This window comes from Galendromus occidentalis, unplaced genomic scaffold (assembly GCF_000255335.2).
Source record: "Galendromus occidentalis unplaced genomic scaffold, Mocc_1.1 scf7180000077431, whole genome shotgun sequence".
NCBI lineage: Eukaryota > Metazoa > Arthropoda > Arachnida > Mesostigmata > Phytoseiidae > Galendromus > Galendromus occidentalis.
In genome coordinates this window covers 1,030,749-1,048,218 of record NW_003805419.1, presented here as the reverse complement: position 1 = coordinate 1,048,218, position 17,470 = coordinate 1,030,749, and the positions used below count along the sequence as shown (strand labels likewise).

The 17,470-nt window shown below is 53.0% G+C and overlaps 4 protein-coding genes across 4 annotated transcripts; 1 reads left to right on the top strand and 3 right to left on the bottom strand.

Moving 5' to 3' along the window:
* Nucleotides 1–3,458: 3,458 nt before the first annotated feature.
* On the bottom strand, nucleotides 3,459–7,001 carry LOC114828199 (uncharacterized). Its single transcript, XM_029111315.1, has 3 exons — nucleotides 6,945–7,001; nucleotides 5,524–5,728; nucleotides 3,459–4,675 (listed from the first exon to the last, which is right to left on the bottom strand). Exons 1-3 carry the CDS (start codon nucleotides 6,999–7,001, stop codon nucleotides 3,459–3,461), a joined length of 1,479 nt encoding a protein of 492 aa, XP_028967148.1.
* A 1,169-nt stretch (nucleotides 7,002–8,170) lies between these two features.
* On the top strand, nucleotides 8,171–10,643 carry LOC100907987 (interleukin enhancer-binding factor 2 homolog). Its single transcript, XM_003742764.2, has 7 exons — nucleotides 8,171–8,374; nucleotides 8,681–8,782; nucleotides 8,911–9,051; nucleotides 9,153–9,329; nucleotides 9,435–9,594; nucleotides 9,709–9,879; nucleotides 9,992–10,643. The coding sequence occupies exons 2-7, from the start codon at nucleotides 8,690–8,692 to the stop codon at nucleotides 10,399–10,401; spliced, it is 1,152 nt and encodes a 383-aa protein (XP_003742812.1). The 5' UTR covers nucleotides 8,171–8,374; nucleotides 8,681–8,689; the 3' UTR covers nucleotides 10,402–10,643.
* Nucleotides 10,644–10,770: 127 nt separating this feature from the next.
* mRpS31 (mitochondrial ribosomal protein S31) lies at nucleotides 10,771–11,246 on the bottom strand. The gene is made up of 2 exons (XM_029111321.1): nucleotides 11,147–11,246; nucleotides 10,771–11,003 (listed from the first exon to the last, which is right to left on the bottom strand). Exons 1-2 carry the CDS (start codon nucleotides 11,202–11,204, stop codon nucleotides 10,771–10,773), a joined length of 291 nt encoding a protein of 96 aa, XP_028967154.1. The 5' UTR covers nucleotides 11,205–11,246.
* Nucleotides 11,247–13,631: 2,385 nt separating this feature from the next.
* Nucleotides 13,632–16,293, bottom strand: LOC100903792 (inner centromere protein). Its single transcript, XM_029111314.1, has 9 exons — nucleotides 16,181–16,293; nucleotides 15,904–16,070; nucleotides 15,563–15,826; nucleotides 15,348–15,459; nucleotides 15,111–15,222; nucleotides 14,765–15,003; nucleotides 14,516–14,625; nucleotides 14,154–14,420; nucleotides 13,632–13,995 (listed from the first exon to the last, which is right to left on the bottom strand). The coding sequence occupies exons 1-9, from the start codon at nucleotides 16,197–16,199 to the stop codon at nucleotides 13,777–13,779; spliced, it is 1,509 nt and encodes a 502-aa protein (XP_028967147.1). The 5' UTR covers nucleotides 16,200–16,293; the 3' UTR covers nucleotides 13,632–13,776.
* Between the last annotated feature and the right edge of the window lie 1,177 nt (nucleotides 16,294–17,470).

Sequence of the window (17,470 nt, the reverse complement as noted above, 5' to 3'; positions counted from 1 at the left end):
TATGATGCTTTTTGAGATTGACTCAATCCCGTTTAATGAAGGCACAATTCAAATTACGGGTTACAGTAGACAACGAGATGCATCTTCAACTCTTCAAACGTAAAAAACTCTGACGACGGTCGCTGAGAAGTTTCTTCAAACCAGCGAAGCTCCTCTAAACATCAACCGACGTGATCGATGCGTACTTGAAGCAGGCAATCTCCGACGGGTCGCGGCCAATAAGACGATCCGCGGGGCTACCCCCGTGGAGTACGGCCGAGATATCCTTCAGAATGCTGAAGCCGCCATTACGAATCCCAACCGCATCGCATTTCCTACGGACCGAATCCCCGACATCACCGGGTTTTCTCGAGACCTCTCACAAGCGCTTCAACGATAGCCACGCTTTCTACCACAGACAGTCCCTCCGTTTCCAGTTTCTCGATGGCATGCGGAAGCTCTCCGAAGTGAGAGCTTTTATAAAAGCGAGATTGTCCCTCACAGAGGGCTCCCTCACTATTTGAGCAGCCGCTCCGATGCTCGCAGCGTCACTGACGTCCAAAGCGTCCAAAACCTTCGAGAATGGATCGAAGTGGTCGGCGTTATAAGCCGCCGCGTTCAACCAAGGACCCCATCTTGTCGAAACTGGCTGGGGTGGCTGTACGTCGCTCTTACAGAGTTGCATTACCGCGAGAATCGGCGGGTAAAATATGGGATATGCAGAATTATGCTTCATAGCCCAGAATGTGCATTTTCGGGAGAAAAAGCCCAGGATATGCATTTTTAAGCAATATATGCATTTTGCATGAAGTCACGGGGTCTAATGATGACATTACTCGCGAGCCTCGAAAATTAGGTTACATGATGTGCATCCGGATGTGCAAGATTTCCAATGCTACGACCGACGAAAAGGCTGGCCTCTGACCTCGCGGAAGGAGGAACACTGAACGCTGACGCGATATGACATGCGATTTGCTTCGAGATCCCGCGCGGCCCCCCGAAAACCCGCCGTGTCCCGTTTGGGGCCTCCTAGCCCCCGGTTGAGGGGAGGTCGCCGCATTCCGCAGGAACTGCATCCGGGCTAGGAGTTCGGTGACGGGAGCCCGGCGCTCGGCCGACTTTTCCGTCATTGAGAGCCTTGAGACACAATTAATAGCAGCGAGAAGAGGCCTCAGACGCGAGATCGCCTCAAGTGAAGCGAGTTGCTGGGGGCCCTCCTCGAGGAGCTCCGAGAGGGAACTCATCTCTTTGGGAAGGCATACAAGATTGTCACGGCAAAGCTTAGGCGTCCCCAGACGGCCATGGACCCGGATGTCGCCGGGCGGGCGGTCTCCGACCTATTTCCTCGGCACCCCCATCCTCGGGTGGTGAGGTTCCGTACCGACGAGACCTTTCCATTCCCCGAGATTGAGGACCACGAGCTCGATTACATCAAAGGCCGCATCCGTCTCCGGAAGGCCCCGGGTGCCGATGGGGTTCCCTCGGAGGCCACCAAGGCTCTCATAGCCTGTCATCCCGATACCGTTAAGGAAATGCTCCGCGTCGTGCTCCGCTCAGGGAAGTGGCCGTCGATCTGGAAGCAGGCTCGCTTGGTTCTCATTCCCAAGCCCGGCTCTAACTCATTCCGCCCACTCAGTTGCCTTGCAGGAATTTCCAAGGCGGTGGAGCATTTCCTCCACAGTCGCTTGGTTGTCGAGCTCGATGAGAAGGGCATCCTGTCGGATCGACAGTACGGTTTCAGGGGCTCCCGGTCGACGGCGGGGGCGATTAGGGAGATTCTCGAGGTTGCCGCTCGCCAACGGGCGATTCCCCTTCGGTCACGGGGGCACTGTGTGGCGGTTCTTCTGGATTTTAAAAACGCCTTCAACTCGGCGTCTTGGGACGCCATCAATGATAGTCTTCTCAACGCGGGCATTTCCCCGTACTGTATCTCCGACGCTGCATCTCCAGCTATTTCTCCCTCCGTTCGAACGTCTTTCAGGGCGAGGTGTCCCCGGTTTCGGCTGGGGTTCCTCAGGGCTAAAACCTGGGTCCCACCTTTTGGAATGTCGTTTACGACGGGGATCTCCGCCTCCCCCACCCTCCGAACGTCACCTCGGTCGCCTACGCCGACGATCTTGTCGTTCTCATCACCCAGCGGAACAACAGATGAACTGTGCTCTTAGCGACATAAGCGCTTGGATGAGGACGCGCTCCCTCGTCCTCGCCCCGGCGAAGTCGGTTGCCTTCTTCCTCAACGGGAGAAAGCATCTTCCCCAACGGGATATCCACTTGGAGATAGACGGCCACGAGATTTCCTTCCAGCGAACCGTTAAATACCTCGGCCTCATGTTGGATCAGGGCCTCACGGGGACCCCGCATGTTCGATACGCCTCGCAGAAGGCCCTCATGGCGGCGAACGCCATCGCACGGCTCCATCCTAGGTGCCGGAGGGTCGGAGACCACCGCCGGAGGGTCGGGGACCACCGCCGGAGGGTCGGGGACCACCGCCGGAGGGTCGGGGACCACCGCCGCGGACAGCATAGTGCTCTACGCCGCCCCTATCTGGGCGGAGACTATCCGTAAGAAGACCGTTAGAAGAATGCTGGACAGAGCCCAACGACCCATGTCCATCCGGGTTTCTAGGGTGAACCGCACAACCTCCACGGTCGCAGCGCAGGTAATCGCGGGCACCCTTCCGCTCGATCTCCGCGCCCGGCTGATCCTCGCAAGGAAGGACAGGGACGGGGAAGGGTCCGACGCCGACTCTTTCACGAGGGAAGATGCGATTGCCGCCTGGCAGCTCAGGTGGTCGGGGATAGGTCCCGGCCAGCCAGGATACTGGACGTCCCGACTCATCCCGGATCTGGGCCCTTGGCTCGACCGGAAGCACGGCAACCTCTCGTAACCCCTCGCGCAGCTTCTCTCAGGAAACGGCTCCTTCGCCAAATACCTGTTCCGCATCGGGAAGATGGACTCGCCGGCTTGCGTGCTGTGCGCCTCGGGGGAGGAGGATGACGCCGCACACAGCTTCACGGTCTGCGACGGGACGCTAGACATCAGAGAAGAATTTCGGAGAATTTCGGAATTTCCTACTTTGCGGAGGGCGCTTCGTGTCCAGAGCTGGTATCATACATGCTCAGGGGCTCGGAGGAGTGGAGGTCGGTGGCTGGCCTCGCATGGGCAATAATCGCCCGGAAGGACCGCATACACGATGAATGGCGACTCGCGCAGACGGCCGCCCCAACTCTAGGTGACGCGCGGCCAGCCGCTCAGCCGTTTTTAGTGGGTATTCACCGCAAGGTGCGAGTCCTACACTGCAGGTCCCCGAGAGCGTTGACATCACCTCGGCCCGTGCGTGCGTAAACGCATTTCTCCCTAACCTCCATAAAAAAAAAGCCCCCGGTTAGAATCACCAATGTAGAATGTAATGGCAGTTGAGGCTCATTGTATTTCAAAGCTCCACTCTACTCGGAATCATTGGCTCCGCGGAAATTTATTCATGCTCCGTATAACTCTACACTGGGTCTTTGACTAGAGAATGACAGAAGAGCATCTTTGGTCATCCGTGAACTCCCCTCAAGGAACTCCAGATGGGGACACAGATTTTCGAGCTCTCTGAGACTAGCATCCGTTATATTGGTTGATGGCACGATCAATACTCGAAGGCGAGGCTGATTGCGGAGGAGGAAGATTAGTCCCTCGTCTGTTATGCGTTGGCAATCGGTAAAACCCAGAATCCTCAAAGAAGTATGACGAGTCACCATGCAGACGAGACCAACATCTGTTAACGGAGCGTGATGGATATGGACTTCTCTCAGCTCCGGCGGTCCTAGACCTCTCTCGAAAGTGTGGTCGGTCAGTCCCGAAGCATCAAGAATAGTCAATTGCTTCAGGTTTTTCAGGAGATGGAGCTTCTCGCCATCGCAATCTCGCAGCCGATAGGAAGTTACGTACAGCTGCTCTAATTTCTGGAAGTTTTCGATGATCCATTCGAAGGATTCGGGCGTCCACTCCGCTTCGCCCAGTCTCAAGCTTCGCAAATCCCGGAGGTTCGCCAGCGGCCGCAAGGTCTCGAGATCGCAAGCTGGGACCGGTTGCTTGAAATTCTGCAGAGTTCTGATGCTCCCCAGATGCCGTATCGACTCAGGTCTCAAACGCGGGGCGACGGAGAGATCCCGGAGCATCTTAAGCACGCCCACTTGCTCAAACACGGCCTGCGTCACTTTCCTAGAATCCACGGCCAAGTATTCGAGGTTGGGAGCCGTGAGAGTGATTTGCCGAATATGTGAATCTCGGACAAATTTCCGATCCTCTGCGAGCCGCAAATGCTTCAGTTTGCCGCAAGTGCTGATTGCGTCGAGAATATCCTGCGTTACACCGAAAACACTCAAGTGGAGCAAGGTTCCAGCGTTTTTCTTGATGATTTCGCCCACGGTAAAGTCGGTGTTCCTGTTATGGAGCCTAAGTCTCATATAGTTCTGCTTCGAATTCAATAAGCTGCGCAGCACGCCTCTCAAGTCGGCGTCCGCGGCGAAGCGGAAGAGGGATAAAGATGTCAGGTTGGGCAGACATTTGAGCAAAGTCTCGAGTCCTTTTTCTGACATTGCCATATCTTTCAGAGAAAGATGTCGAATTCGGGACGAGGATTGGCGGACTTTGTCGAGATTGGTGTCCTCTGGAGCCTCGAGTTTGGGGCCGAGCCCTAGGTCGCCGCCTGGAACGAAATACGTGATAGGAGTTTCCTGGTCCGTCGTTGAAAAATCCTCAATCCTCACCCGCATATCCCGCGTTATCCAGCATATTATCAAGAAGCCTCAGTTCACACAAACTCCCCGCCTCTAGCACCGTAGTCACATATCGATCTTTGAAGTTCGTAATGGGTTCCCGCTCGTTCTGGTGAGACCAGTTCTCTTCGCCCACGGAGCCCTGTAAGCCCTGAGGATGTTGACCATGATCTCTGCGCGGAAGTTGCGCTGTACTACTCGATGGTGCTCAAAAAATATTCTGCTACCACAGGCCGAATCCCCGTATCCACATTCGGAGCATCTTGAGCTGTCCCCTGCGTGACTTGGAGTGCAGAGCCCCCGACGAACTTGTGAAACAAGGCTTATTTCGGCAACTCAGGTCCTAGGAACGAAGCTTACCTAGTCCAGAGTACTCCAGATATTCCAGCTTCTTGCAATGCTCAAGAACGCAATAAAATTCTCGGGATGACCAAGGGCATCTGATGAATTGCAATTCTCGGAGATGGTCTCCGACTTTGGTCCAGAACCGGTGGTCGAAGTCAAGAAGCCTCGCTGAAAAATAGGCTGTTGGAAATCAGGGCGAGTGGCGCTGCTTAGGGAAAGACTCCCGAGGCTTACATACGCTCCAGGTTCGTGCACAAGCGAAGGGATTCGCCGACGAAATTACCCGTCCGCCTGAAATACATGTGCCATCCGAATTCCTCTCAGTGTAGCCGCGCTCCTCCTGTGCGTCCGACCGAGATTTCCCAGAGCTAAAGCTAGGTCGTCACCGAAGGTCGTGCGTTATCCGAAATCGGCATGAGCGAGAATGACTCACCCTGCTTCACTTCGAGGTTCCTGTACTCCCGCCGACTTTGCATCATGATGCGGGGGGCTGATTCCTCTCTCGTGCTCTCCCGGATGCGGTAAACCACGTCTCTTAGTAAAGATGATCCGGACGTGAGTTCAGCCCACTGTCGACACGTCAGAGCAGCGCTCAATCTATCGAGAGGGCCTAACTTGAGCAGGATGTCCTGTTGCAGCTGAGGAAGGAGAGAAAGGCTTCGAAATGAGGTACCTTGCCGGGTCGAGCAGGAATCGGTCAAGAGATTCTTTGAATACTTTGGCTAGTAGCAGGTAGGTCCCAGCTAAAATTGATCACGGCTCCCTGCCCCGCTCAAAAGATGCTTTCAAAAACCCTGAGATCAGAGCAGTCAGAACTCATCATCAACGGGGCCAGGACAGCGCTCCCTGAGTAGAGCAATCAGTCCAGTCCCTATTCGATCACAGAACTCGAGCCCCACCGAGGCATCAAACCGTAAAGAGAGCGTCGATGAAGCATCTGGGCGGGAATCGGGTTGTGTGCGCGGCGAAAATGCTTATCTCTGGAATGAGAGTCGCTACGATTTGCTCATCAGAGCTTGCGTGGACGCTTTTGAGACTCAAAATCGAACAAAATCGCAACCGTAGAGAGAACAAACGCGACTTGAATTCGGCGGTAACGCTGTATTGTATAGCTTTGGAGCTTCATCCGTGAAGGAGGAGTTACCAGCGTTTACAATACTTTTCCTTCGTAGACTCTGGACACATAGGTAGGGCGCAAAAGGATGCCATCAGGCTTCGAAGAGTAGAGTTGATTCCTGTTCGAGCCAGAAGTCATCCGGGGCGATAACATTCTCATAAAAGACCTTCCGCGCTAGGAGAATGATGATACGAACCCTGAGAGACAAAGTGTCCATTATCGATGTTTCCACGGTGGTTTTTCGAAGTGACGAAATCTCCGAAACTGCTTTTCTGGACGCGTCTCCTCGAGGAACTAAAGTCTGGTTGGGCGTCGGTCGGAACCCCACTAAAAAAACGAAAACAGCGGCTTTCGACCTTCTCTCTGGTACTCGTGAAACCTCGGACCGCTCTCTCTGAAGGGACGCGTCTGGAGAGGGGCGTCGAGAGGCCTGAAGGATGTGGTGTTTCGAGAACACGCCCGCTTGGCGAGCATCCCCAACAGAGGCATGGCTGTATGATCGATATCGCAAATCTTATCGTGGCGCAGATCGTCGATTGAACGTCGACGATTTCAGTAACTTCGAAGCATCATTCAATTCGATCATGCGCGGATAGCACTTATGAACTGAGGTGTGGGTTGAGAATTCGGTGTAGCATGAGATGATATGACCACGGAGTTGCGCGAAGAGGAATCAGGGTCGCAAGGTTCGACGAAAGTCTAGCAGCGATCAATCACAGAAGGGAATTATGACTGACCTTCATCGACGTATGATGGAGGAGGACTCTGACGTCACTATTTTCATTCTCCTGCATTTTCAAATCTCTCCAGCATCATCGTCACAGTCTCTCATGGGCTCTCCGCCTCCATCCAGCCACGAGATCTCGTCGTTGGAGGCAATAGGAATACCTAAGTTCAGGAACACATGATTCCAAAGATTCCCGTAAAAGGTGAATTCTCTTCTGTGGAGGGTGAATGTATCGATCTCGGTCGGAGGGGGACAGTCACTAGCCCCGAATGATATTCCAAGGAGCCTTCGCTGACGCCAGAATAAAAACCCGTGCAGATTCCGCATCTTGAGGGGTGGGGATTGAGCAATAACTCCGGTTTAGCCTTGGTTCCGAAGCTCGTTGACATCATGACGAGACATTGGAGTTCCTCGGTGAAAGTGATAATTTGTGTCTCCTCCGCCCCGCCTGCGACTGGAGTACCTGACCCGGAGGTTTTCTCCCTCTTCAACTTCTAGATCTATGACGATGAGAGGAGTAGCGATGGCCGATCAGGGCTTGCATCCATCACAGACAGAGGCGTAACCAGGGGGGGAGGGGGAATTTTTTTTCCGTAATGCATGACTACAGGGTGCCTCATCATTTTGGACCCCTGGCCCCGAGAAAACCCAGTCTGCCCCCCTCCACCCCCAAAATAATCCTGCAAACGCTACTGATCACAGATGATGCTTGGCAAACTAGCTCCTCCATATTGATACCTTGAAACTAGGAGCATCGGCAGGCTGCAGATTTCGGAAACACTTCCCGTTTCTCTCGAGTTGCGTTTCAACTTCACAGGGTCAATTCCCGAGGCAATAGCGGCGTCTCCTAAAATGATCTCACGAGAGGGTAACACAGACGAGGTCAGGTCGTACTGTACCTATTTGGTAAGTGCGGCACATAATGGCAAAGACAGCGCAATTCCGCCAACCCGTCGACAATCCGCCGTTCCAAGAGACATGACTGCCGTGGGCCGCTAAGAAACTCCGATCCGACTGCTTTGTGGTCTGGAAGCGGCCGTATCGAAGTTCCTGAGAAGCTCATCGGAGGACCGGCGGTCCCGATGTCGCAATTAGAGTCCACTCTTCCAGCTCTCTATGATGCTGCAGGGCATTCGCGCGCCACGCTTGAAGTGGAGAGGGTTTGTTTCGCGCTGGTGCTTAGCCCAGCCCACGATGAAGCGCTTCAAGCAGCCGGATGGTGCGTTGGTATCTACCGAAGAAGCAAAGACAGTACCGCAATTGAAGCAGCTGCTCTGGAAGTTCCTTGGAACTCACAAGAGACCCCAGCCGGATTCGAGCCTCGGTCCTACTCCCACTCCAACACCAGGAGTGATTCTCATTAAGTTCTTCAAGCCGGCCTCGTCGCGCTGAGGACGCGGCACCCGGGTAATTTTCGTATCTCCAATCGACGAGGAAGACGTGAGTACTCAACGATTTCAGAAGGTTGTGCACGGAATTCACGGGAGCTGGGAGCCGTGGGGTGCTGAATCGTCGAGCCTCGGACGAGACTTCCCCGAGCTCCCAGTGAGTCAAGGGCGGGAAGAGGCTCGGATTGTGCTGTCGTGCCGGCTGCCGGCTTTGACAGCTTTCGGCTTGTGGGAGTCGACTAACACTCGGAAAAAATGAAGGATCTCCTGTCGTCGACCGGAGGAATTCGATGGGGAAGTTCCACAACGAAGGCAGAGACACGACTATTATCCTAAGCGGGAACCTCTCCGATTGCAGGCAGACACCATGAGGGGTGTGATGCGCGGGGGTCGAGGCATAGGCCCAAGACCGTTCTTCAAAAAACAGTTCATTCCCCACATACCGTTCGATTTACATTTGGTGAGTGCCGGAAATGTCATCGCTTTGCGACGCCCCGATTTATTGCTCGCATCCGTTCCGTGATTATCAAGTCGCTGATCATGAGTATATTCTTTGATAATAACAACTCATTTCTCTCCGTTGCATAGACGGGGCTGGTATTCCAGAAGGTTTCCGCTGCGTGGGATGACTCCGAGCTCGCGGCGGCTCTTCTGAAGAAGAATCAGGACCTCACACCTCCGGAGGCGGAACAGCAAGCTCTCCTCAACCTTGTGACGAAGGTTCAAAGCGTAAGTTGTCGAATGCCGAGACTCCTCAAAATGATCGCTAACTGCCGGCGACCTTTTCGAATGATAAACTTATCGGCGACATTCCGACCTTCGCTGCGCAGGTTCTCGATCAGATTATCGTGGATCCGAAAGGTTTCGACTCGTGTCAAATCGAAGAGGTTCGTCAGGTCGGCTCATACCGGAAAGGAACAATGATCGCCGGACATAAAACCGCCGACTTCGTCATTCTCCTGAAGACTTTGCCCACGGAAGAAGCTGTGATGCGCTTAGGCCAAAAAGTGAGTGTCCCTCCGATTGAGGTACCCGAATCCCAGCAAGTGCGAACGGCTCCCCCATGAATCATCTCAATTTCGATTTTGTTTTAACTGGACTTCTTTCCGAAGATCCTAGAGGACCTCAAGAGTTCCGATGCTACCCTGGAGGTGTCGCTCACCAAAGATCCCTGTGGGTTCACCATAAATTCCGATAGCAATGGTTTCTCCGCGCGCTGCCTGATCACCACAGTGCCACCGAACATGCGGAAACTCGAACCTGATCTCCATCGTAAGTTGTGTCGACCTGTCAATCGATGAACAGCGAAATTGTCCACCCCCGCAGGGGTCCGGTAGCAAATTCGATTTGAGCTCAATCTAATCCGCGAGCCGTTGTGGTTCTCAGTACCACAGCGACTCGTCCAAAATAATTTGGCAGCTCTGCGGCACGCTCGTTGGTTTGACGACAACGGTCAGAACCAGCCCACCGTCAAGATCCTGATCCGCCTCATAAGGGATTTAAGAAATCGTTTCGAAGGGCTCCAGCCTCTGAACCCCTGGATGGTTGATCTTCTCTGTGAGTACATTTTCTGTTCTCGGAGCTGACGGGCACGAAACGAATATTTGCTCGATAGAAACTCCCTTTTCCCGAGTCCTCAATCTCATTGACCGGCTTTACTTCTTCTCAGGTCATTACTCTCTCATGAACACCATCGACGGAGCGCCTCTGCCGTTGGCTGAGGCCTATAAACGCGTCCTGCAGCTATTAGCCTGCGGCCTCTTCACACCAGGGTCTTGCGGAATCCAAGATCCTTGCGAGTTGAATGTCATCCGAGTCCACACAGCCATGACGGTAGAGGAGCAGGACACCGTCTGCATGACGGCTCAGAACCTCGCTCGTCATCTTCTTCACGGAAACTTCAAAGCTGTTTTGGGTGATTGCAAGCGTGGCGAGGCAATCGAAAAGGACACATGCGTTTTCAATGGGGTCGTCATCACTCCATTAGGGCCCGCGTACGAGAAGCCTCAGGAGAAGACCGAGGAAGAGCTGGAGGAAAGCGATGCCGAGCCCGAAGAGGAAGGAATGCAGACCGAGTGAATGCAGAGTGCGCGGGCTCTTCTCGAGAGCCGCATGGAGTGAATGTCGGATGAATTGTGAAGCAAGTCGAGTGATGAGAGAAACCGCTCATTTCGAAAAGTGTGGATTCTGCTCAGCCCGATCGACTCTCCATTTCCGGAGGTCTTTTTTTTTTATTTATTGGAGCGAATCACTGGGGACGATTGTCGATTGGATACAAGTTGTAAACTCCTGGATTATTCTCATCTCACATGGCTCAAAATGATACTGAGTAAAGGATGCCGACTTCGTGCTTTCTTCATCTGAATTTTTTATTGATATACGCAAATCGCGAACTTATATGTGCGGTCTTCTATTACGCTGCCTTTTACGCCAGCACCAGAGCACATCTCAATTTTCCACGGCAGCTTCGATGAAGCTTTTCTTTTGCGTGAAATAGTCCCTGTACCATTCTATACATGCGTGCTTGCGTTCCACGCTGATGTACGGGTTTTTGGAAAGTCCGATGCACACGAGCTCCATAAATTGCCTCACGGGTCCATTCGGGAAGGCATGGTCATCTTCAATGAGATGATCCAGGAACACGTGGTCCTCGAACGGTACGTCGGCCTCCTCGGTCATCCCTGAGAAATTGTGGGCATTACTCATTGTCATGGAGTATAGTAGTAGCACATGGTCCGTCTAAGAAGATTTATAAGGGAGCTCCAAGATCGCCGGGTGTCTCGGGGTCAACATTGGGATTTGTATCCTCGGCTGTGAATCTTACCGTGCTCATTGTCGATCGGGAATGGCCACAACTTGCCACTTTCTGTCCATCGGATCATCTCCTCGAAACCGTCCCGTGGAGAAGCTTCCAGCAAAGATTTGAGCTCGAGCTCGCTGAGAAGATCCGAGAAAGGCCGCTCACGTTGGACCTGATCTGCGGGCTCTTCTGCCTTGGCGGAAAATACGTTCAGACGCTCCTTGCCGTAGATTTCGAACGGAGTTGATTCCCCACGGTTTTCCCGATCGAAATTCTCCACACGCTTTCTACGCTCTTCCAAGGATTCTCCCCGCAATGTTCCTCGTTGCCTTCGAGCATGTTGTCCCGGCTCGCTTCTTCCGAACAACACCGTTTCTGCGATCTCGTCAGCGCTGAGAGCGTTCCCATCGATCAACGGCGCGTCGGCCTTGCGGTCGATTTTCATTCCGACGATGACATTCCTGAGAAACGGAACAGATCAGCGGTGAATTAGCGTTCAGCGATCTGCACCGTCGCGACCACCGATCGGCCTACCGGACAGAGAGCACTGCAGAACACTCACTGGAGGTTTGCCCGCGATTCATCGGAAATATCCGAGAGTTTACGCAAGAGCTCTTCCGCGTTTTTCCCGGCATCGCCTTGTAGTTCCTTGGCAGCCTTCTGAGCTGCACGCACTGTCTTCGCATCAAGATTCGGCACCTAAGGGGCAGGAAAAAGCGTCCTTCATTGAGCAGGTGTATGAATCTGCTAATTGACCGCAGGTAAATGGAATGCTTGAAGACCACACACCTTGCGTGGAGGCTCCCTCGGAGGCTTGACAGATGCTAGTTTTATTCGGGCATATGGCTTTTGTATCTGCAAAGAATTTCTTATTCAGAGTTCCGGCCTTTCGAAAATCGTATCCGAGGAGTGGAGACGCAGGAAATATCGAGCGCGGGAATTTCCGTCCCTGTTCCCCGGAATCCCGCAGCCCCTGAGCGGATGCACATGCAATCCGGCCACGGAGGCGCCGACCCAGCGGTCTAGCCCACGCGGCGGATATCTCTCTGGACATCTATGGTCCGACGTCGCAGAGGGAGGATCGTCTGAAGATGTTCCTCTTTACCGCATTACCGCCAGTAGATACTGAGATACGCGCAACTCGACTTGAACTGTCCAGCAATCTCTGTCTTTTATCTTAATTCACCACTGTCTGCTGCAATAGATGATCCAGAGTGACTTTTTCCCGTTGCGGAGGTGTATCGTGTCCATCGCTGTTGTCTTTGTCGCAGAAGAAACGAACGCTCGCTAGGGCTCCGAGGGGCCTATGAGGAAAGATCCCTTTATGCAATCGACCACAGGTTGTTTCGGGGAACCCCACACCGGGTCACATAGTCCAGGGATTAAGTCTCCCTTTTTAAAAAGTCGAATTACCGAGAAGTCAGAGAAGACGCGCGGATACACGCGAGGAGAGTCGCCATCTTTGTTGTGGGATAGACACTGCGCGCCGGTATTCGAAATTGCCTCGCGCCGGTCCCCATCTGGAGGGAAGAGCCGATCGATCTCACGCATTACCGGGAGCATTGTTCGGATCATTCCGAGAACCCGAGCTCGCGAGGGGGACCTGGCGGGGGAATCGATTCAATACGGAGTACATTCGAGACTTCAGAGGACTGCCGACGGGGGCTTCGATTTGCGACTTCAAGCAGTAATTTCACGGAAGGCGATGCGTCTGAACCGGGTCGAGCCGAATCGTACGCCGAATGTATGCTGTAAGAGCTCGCCCAAAGCAATGCCTCGTCACTCACCGTGAGTGAATCGAGAACGCGGTCACAGCCCATGATTGCGCCCAGAAGTGGGTGCCCATGATCGCTTTCACATCTCTGATGATTCGATACGAAATGATCCCGCCCTTTCTCGGGCGGTTGCGAGACCTTTGCGTAGGTGTGAACATAGACAAGATGGCACGAACCCAGATGCCCGACACCCCTTTGTCCTAAGACTCGGGAGCTCTCCGGAAAAAAAATCCACTAGGAGGAGCGAAGGTGCAACCGGGCTAACGGGTTTCGGGAATCCGGTACCTGGCCGATACGACAGCTCAATCGGATAAGTATGAAGCTTCAGGATTGACTCATAATTGTTTTACGTGTCCCGGAGATACCTAATCCGTGGATAACAACGCGAGGAACTCCCGGTGGACTGGCAGTAGGACTCACTTTGTGGGTTTCCGTGGGGATAATTCTCTGCTCTTCGGAAATCGACTCAGCCCGACGGATTCCGGCTCTGTCGCTTAACCCAGGGGGACTCCGCATCCAATATCTGAACAGCGAAGGACTCCCGTCTGTCTTCATCTTCCGATGAATGTGGCGCAGAGGCTCGGGGAAAATCAACGCAAGCTTTCGGGGTTCGCTGGATCTTTGAGCTTCCACTAAGTCCAAAAAGCGGCTTCCACTTTCTCGCCCTCCACGCACTCATACGTTGGACCGATTTCGCGAATACTTTATACATAATACAATGAAAAGAATCCGGAAAGGATTTCATCAAGCACATTCTTCGTGCTTTTATTGTACGGTCCCATTCATTTGACGTAAAGCAACGACTTGATTGAGACAGATGAGTAGATAGAGAAACAGACAAATACAACGAGTGGATAAGTGCGGGGGGCTGAGAGGGACTCATTGTCGAATGAAGTCCTGGGTGTCGTTCCACAGGCCTGACGACGCGTTGTGGCGATCGAAGCGTTTGCTCTTCCGCTCGAAAATCATCTCAAGATCGACGAATGGCGGCACGTAGATTTCCAAGAGGCCGTACTTTTCGATATCTTGACCTAGCATACGTTGCTCCTTGACTTTGTTCTTGAAGCGGGAAGTTTTCAGTTCTGCCCACTTTGGAACCTGCGGGGGAAATCCGATTCATAAATTGGGAATTCGTAACGATTCTCTTCGCGCTCCTAAACTTTGATCGTGAACTAATGCGGGATGAATCAGACCCCGAGATGGGGAATGATGGAAAGGTAGATCATGCCTCGATGTCGAATTCGGTAATCTCTTACAGGTTTGGTGGGCGCGCTCTCATCGTCGGTGTTGTCTGAATCCGAACAGAGATCCTCAAGCCCGTAATCTCTGAACGTTTCGTTGAAACTGTCAACGAACCCTTCAGAGTTACCCGCCTCCTTCAACTGGTTCATTCTCGACGGAGAGAGAACGAAACCGGGCTTCGAGACGTACGTCGCGTTCGGTACCGCGTCGACCGTGAATGTATCTTCCTTTCTGTTCATCGCCAGAGAAGCGTCGAAATCCGGCTTACTCGTTACTCCCGGCTGGAAAACGAACGAATGGCGATGAGCTGATCTATTCCGAGACTACGAAGCTCCTTCGAAGAGCCACAGTCGCAGAAAATCCCCGTTGCGCTTACCAAGAAAGTAGAATTGATCTTCGTCACGTTCTGAGCGTCCTCACCAGCGGCAAGTATGCTCTGGAACATCGCTTGCTTTGCGAGTCCTCCGTGTCGCAGATCGTCGAGAGCTTTCCCGTGCATTGAATTGTAATGCTCATTACTCGCGAAGAACGAGTTTTCAGTGAGAATTTTTTTCCCAGTGGAAGCACCGGTCGGCTCGACGGGCGCGGCCGGTTTCGCGAAGGTTCCCGAGGCGAATCTGTCAACGGATGCCTTCTTGACATCCGTTGCCTGGGCGGAAGGCGCTGCCGGCACGGCCTTGCTCGTTTTCGGATTCGTCACCGAAGTCTTCTGCGTCGAGATCTTGGCGGTTTTCGGAGTCTTTTTTCTCTTTTTCTTTTAAAGTCTGTTGTTTCTGCTGCAGCTTAGCTCGAATCTGATCGTTCCGTTCCTTGTCCTTGATTTCTTTGCGTTCTTTTACCATTTGAACGCGATGATTCTGTGACCTTCGGGAAGAAGAGCCTGTGTCATTGGTCGTTCTCATGAGATGAAGGCAAAATACGGGGACCGAGATGTTCAAGGAGCTCAAGGAGCTGCAAGATCTGAGCCATACCTTGCAAATTCAGTTTTATCCATTTCGTGAGTACTGTTTTTCTTGTCTTTTTTCGCCTCCGAAGCGACAACCGAGCTCGCTTGCCGCTTCAGAGCCCGGGGTTTCTTATCGCCTGGAAATGGAAACTTTTGAGGATGGGTACAGCTGCAAAATGTTTGCGTTGCGTGGTTTTCTCGGAGCCGGCGCTCGGGAACAGCGACATGTCCTCTTCTGAGGCATAGTCGAGAGGATGCTCACCCTTGCTGGTTTGCGTGTCATTCGCCGATGTGTTCTTAAGCGTCCTCGTTGACTTGCTTCGATCTAATTTCGTCGACTTCTTAGCACTCTCCTGCATCATCTGCTTGAGACTCTGCTCGGGGAGAGAGATAAAATTTCGAGTTCGTGTCGGTTGTGACATCCTTCCTGAATAAAAGTCTATGATTGCTCCAGATAGAAACAGGGCATAGACCAACCTTCTTCGCATTGAGCATGACTGATTTCCTGGCAGCTCCCTTGCAGGAAGAGACTGATCTTATCGAAGAAACGGACGTGTCCACATCCTCCCATTCCTCGTCAGATTTTTCCTTGTCGACACCAGACTTCAGCTGGTCCAGAAGATCTCTCGCTTGTTTAATAGATCGGTTGAAAGCGGCTTGGCTTACGGGATTGTGCTTGAACCTGTTCACTATATCTCTTAGGGCTTCCAGCTCGGTCTCCCATTGAGGGGGAGGTACAACCTGGTACCAAAGTTTTGAGTGAGTTTCGAGACTCGTCCTAATTCGGATTTGTTAAATCAATCCACTCAGGAACCCACCTTGTATCCCATTGTGCGCATCTGCTCAACAACGAGATCACTGACTGTTTTCCGGTAGACCGTGGCGTCGCACATTTCGTAGGTAGGGAGTTCTTGAACTGTCGGGGGTCTGTTATCCAGTTTCTCCAAAGCTCGGGAGAAAATAAACTTGCCACGGGCTGTCAGATCTGCAGATGAGCCAAATCCGATCAGTGGGAATCAATGAAGAGCAAGCGATTCTCTGGCAAGCTTTCTCGGATAAGATGACGAGAAGGACTAGTTAAATCTCGATGCTTACTTCTTTTCGACGAGACCATGGTTGTTTCGCTGGAATGGATTCGAATCACTGGCTGAACATGGGTTCCGAGTCCTCACTCGGAAGAATCTCCAATCTCTGGGATTTCGGCCGCGCAAACTGAGAAAGATTGTCACTACTCTTTGAAAAACGACGGTTGCGCTGCTCGTCAAGCCGCCACCGGTCGGTCTTTAGTGCTCTTCACAGGGCAGCCTCGGACGGACGCGCGGCGCCACCGTTGTCCGAAGACGGGAACTTCTGGCTCCACTGTGATAATTCCTCCTCAAAATGTTCGAACATGAGGATTATCGGCTGAAGTGTCCGGGGAAACGGCATCGTCACTAATCGAATTCGATCATGAGCCCCATCACACGAATCATTCCGTATTCCTGTCTCCTGGAGGAGTCCGCGCTCCTCCGCACGTGCCTGCATCGATCCTCATACGGTCGACTCCACGGACGCGGACGTATTCCGCGGAGCACCGGACGGCGCGGCTGGGGCGAAACGAGGGTTTCAACTTCGTTCTTCCGATTCCCTTTCTGGCCTCGACTGAGGAATCGAAGGCTTTGTGTTGGCTCTCATGAGTTCACTCGGAGCCTAATCTTTGAAAGCTTTAAGATATCCTAAGGTACGACCATCGCAAGGGAATCCGTTCTTCGGGGAGACTTCTCGTCCCGCACGGTATTCTGCGAAATTTATCCACGACCTCCCTTGTCCCGGGAATGTGATCGAGTCGTGGGATTGGCGAGGGATTGCCGCAAGAATTCCGCGGACGAGATCGACAAAATGGTCGAAGGGCCAACGCGTCGAGCTCTCCGCGTGCGAAATTGGATCCAGACCCCACGGCTGCCCGGGAATTCACTCACGAAGATCCCGCGGATGGGATGGAGGACCCCAAACACGAGTGTCGGGAGTCCTGGACTTCCCGGACTAGCGACCAAGACGGGACCGCACGGGGTCACGTATGGAGCTCCAGCAGTCAAGTGTCGGATCGTAGGGATCTTTTGACTCGCTTATACGGGACTCTCCATGCGGTCTATGTTTGCTCTCGCGCGGACAGAACTTCGTTAACGCTAAAGATCTTGGAGCTACCTACGTATCCTTCGAACTAGAGGCCCATGTGATCGTCCCGAGGACGCCGCTAGATGGGACTCGAGTTAGAGGAGGTCACTTGCATCTTGTTAGCTTCGGTGAGAAGTCAGAAATCAAACTGAACTAATCTCATGTCGGTCTCGTACATACATGCGATCAAAGCTGGAGACGTAGGAGACCGTTGAAGTTTACCTCGTTTAT

Bases quoted from the DNA above. Each gene is read 5' to 3' on its own strand.
- LOC100903792 (XM_029111314.1), bottom strand. The intron at 15,223-15,347 runs GTGAGCATCCTC...TTCCATTTCCAG, and splicing joins TGACACGCAAACCAGCAAGG to GCGATAAGAAACCCCGGGCT. The intron at 13,996-14,153 runs GTAAGAGATTAC...TTTCCCCCGCAG, and splicing joins AGAGCGCGCCCACCAAACCT to GTTCCAAAGTGGGCAGAACT.
- LOC114828199 (XM_029111315.1), bottom strand. From the start codon at position 7,001: ATGCAGGAGAATGAAAATAGTGACGTCAGAGTCCTCCTCCATCATACG. The intron at 5,729-6,944 runs GTCAGTCATAAT...CTCCTTCCTCAG, and splicing joins TCCATCATACGTCGATGAAG to CTGCAACAGGACATCCTGCT. The intron at 4,676-5,523 runs GTGAGTCATTCT...ATTTCGTTCCAG, and splicing joins GAACCTCGAAGTGAAGCAGG to GCGGCGACCTAGGGCTCGGC.
- LOC100907987 (XM_003742764.2), top strand. From the start codon at position 8,690: ATGAGGGGTGTGATGCGCGGGGGTCGAGGCATAGGCCCAAGACCGTTC. The intron at 8,783-8,910 runs GTGAGTGCCGGA...TCCGTTGCATAG, and splicing joins TACCGTTCGATTTACATTTG to ACGGGGCTGGTATTCCAGAA. The intron at 9,052-9,152 runs GTAAGTTGTCGA...TTCGCTGCGCAG, and splicing joins TTGTGACGAAGGTTCAAAGC to GTTCTCGATCAGATTATCGT.
- mRpS31 (XM_029111321.1), bottom strand. From the start codon at position 11,204: ATGATCCGATGGACAGAAAGTGGCAAGTTGTGGCCATTCCCGATCGAC. The intron at 11,004-11,146 runs GTAAGATTCACA...ACAATTTCTCAG, and splicing joins CCCGATCGACAATGAGCACG to GGATGACCGAGGAGGCCGAC.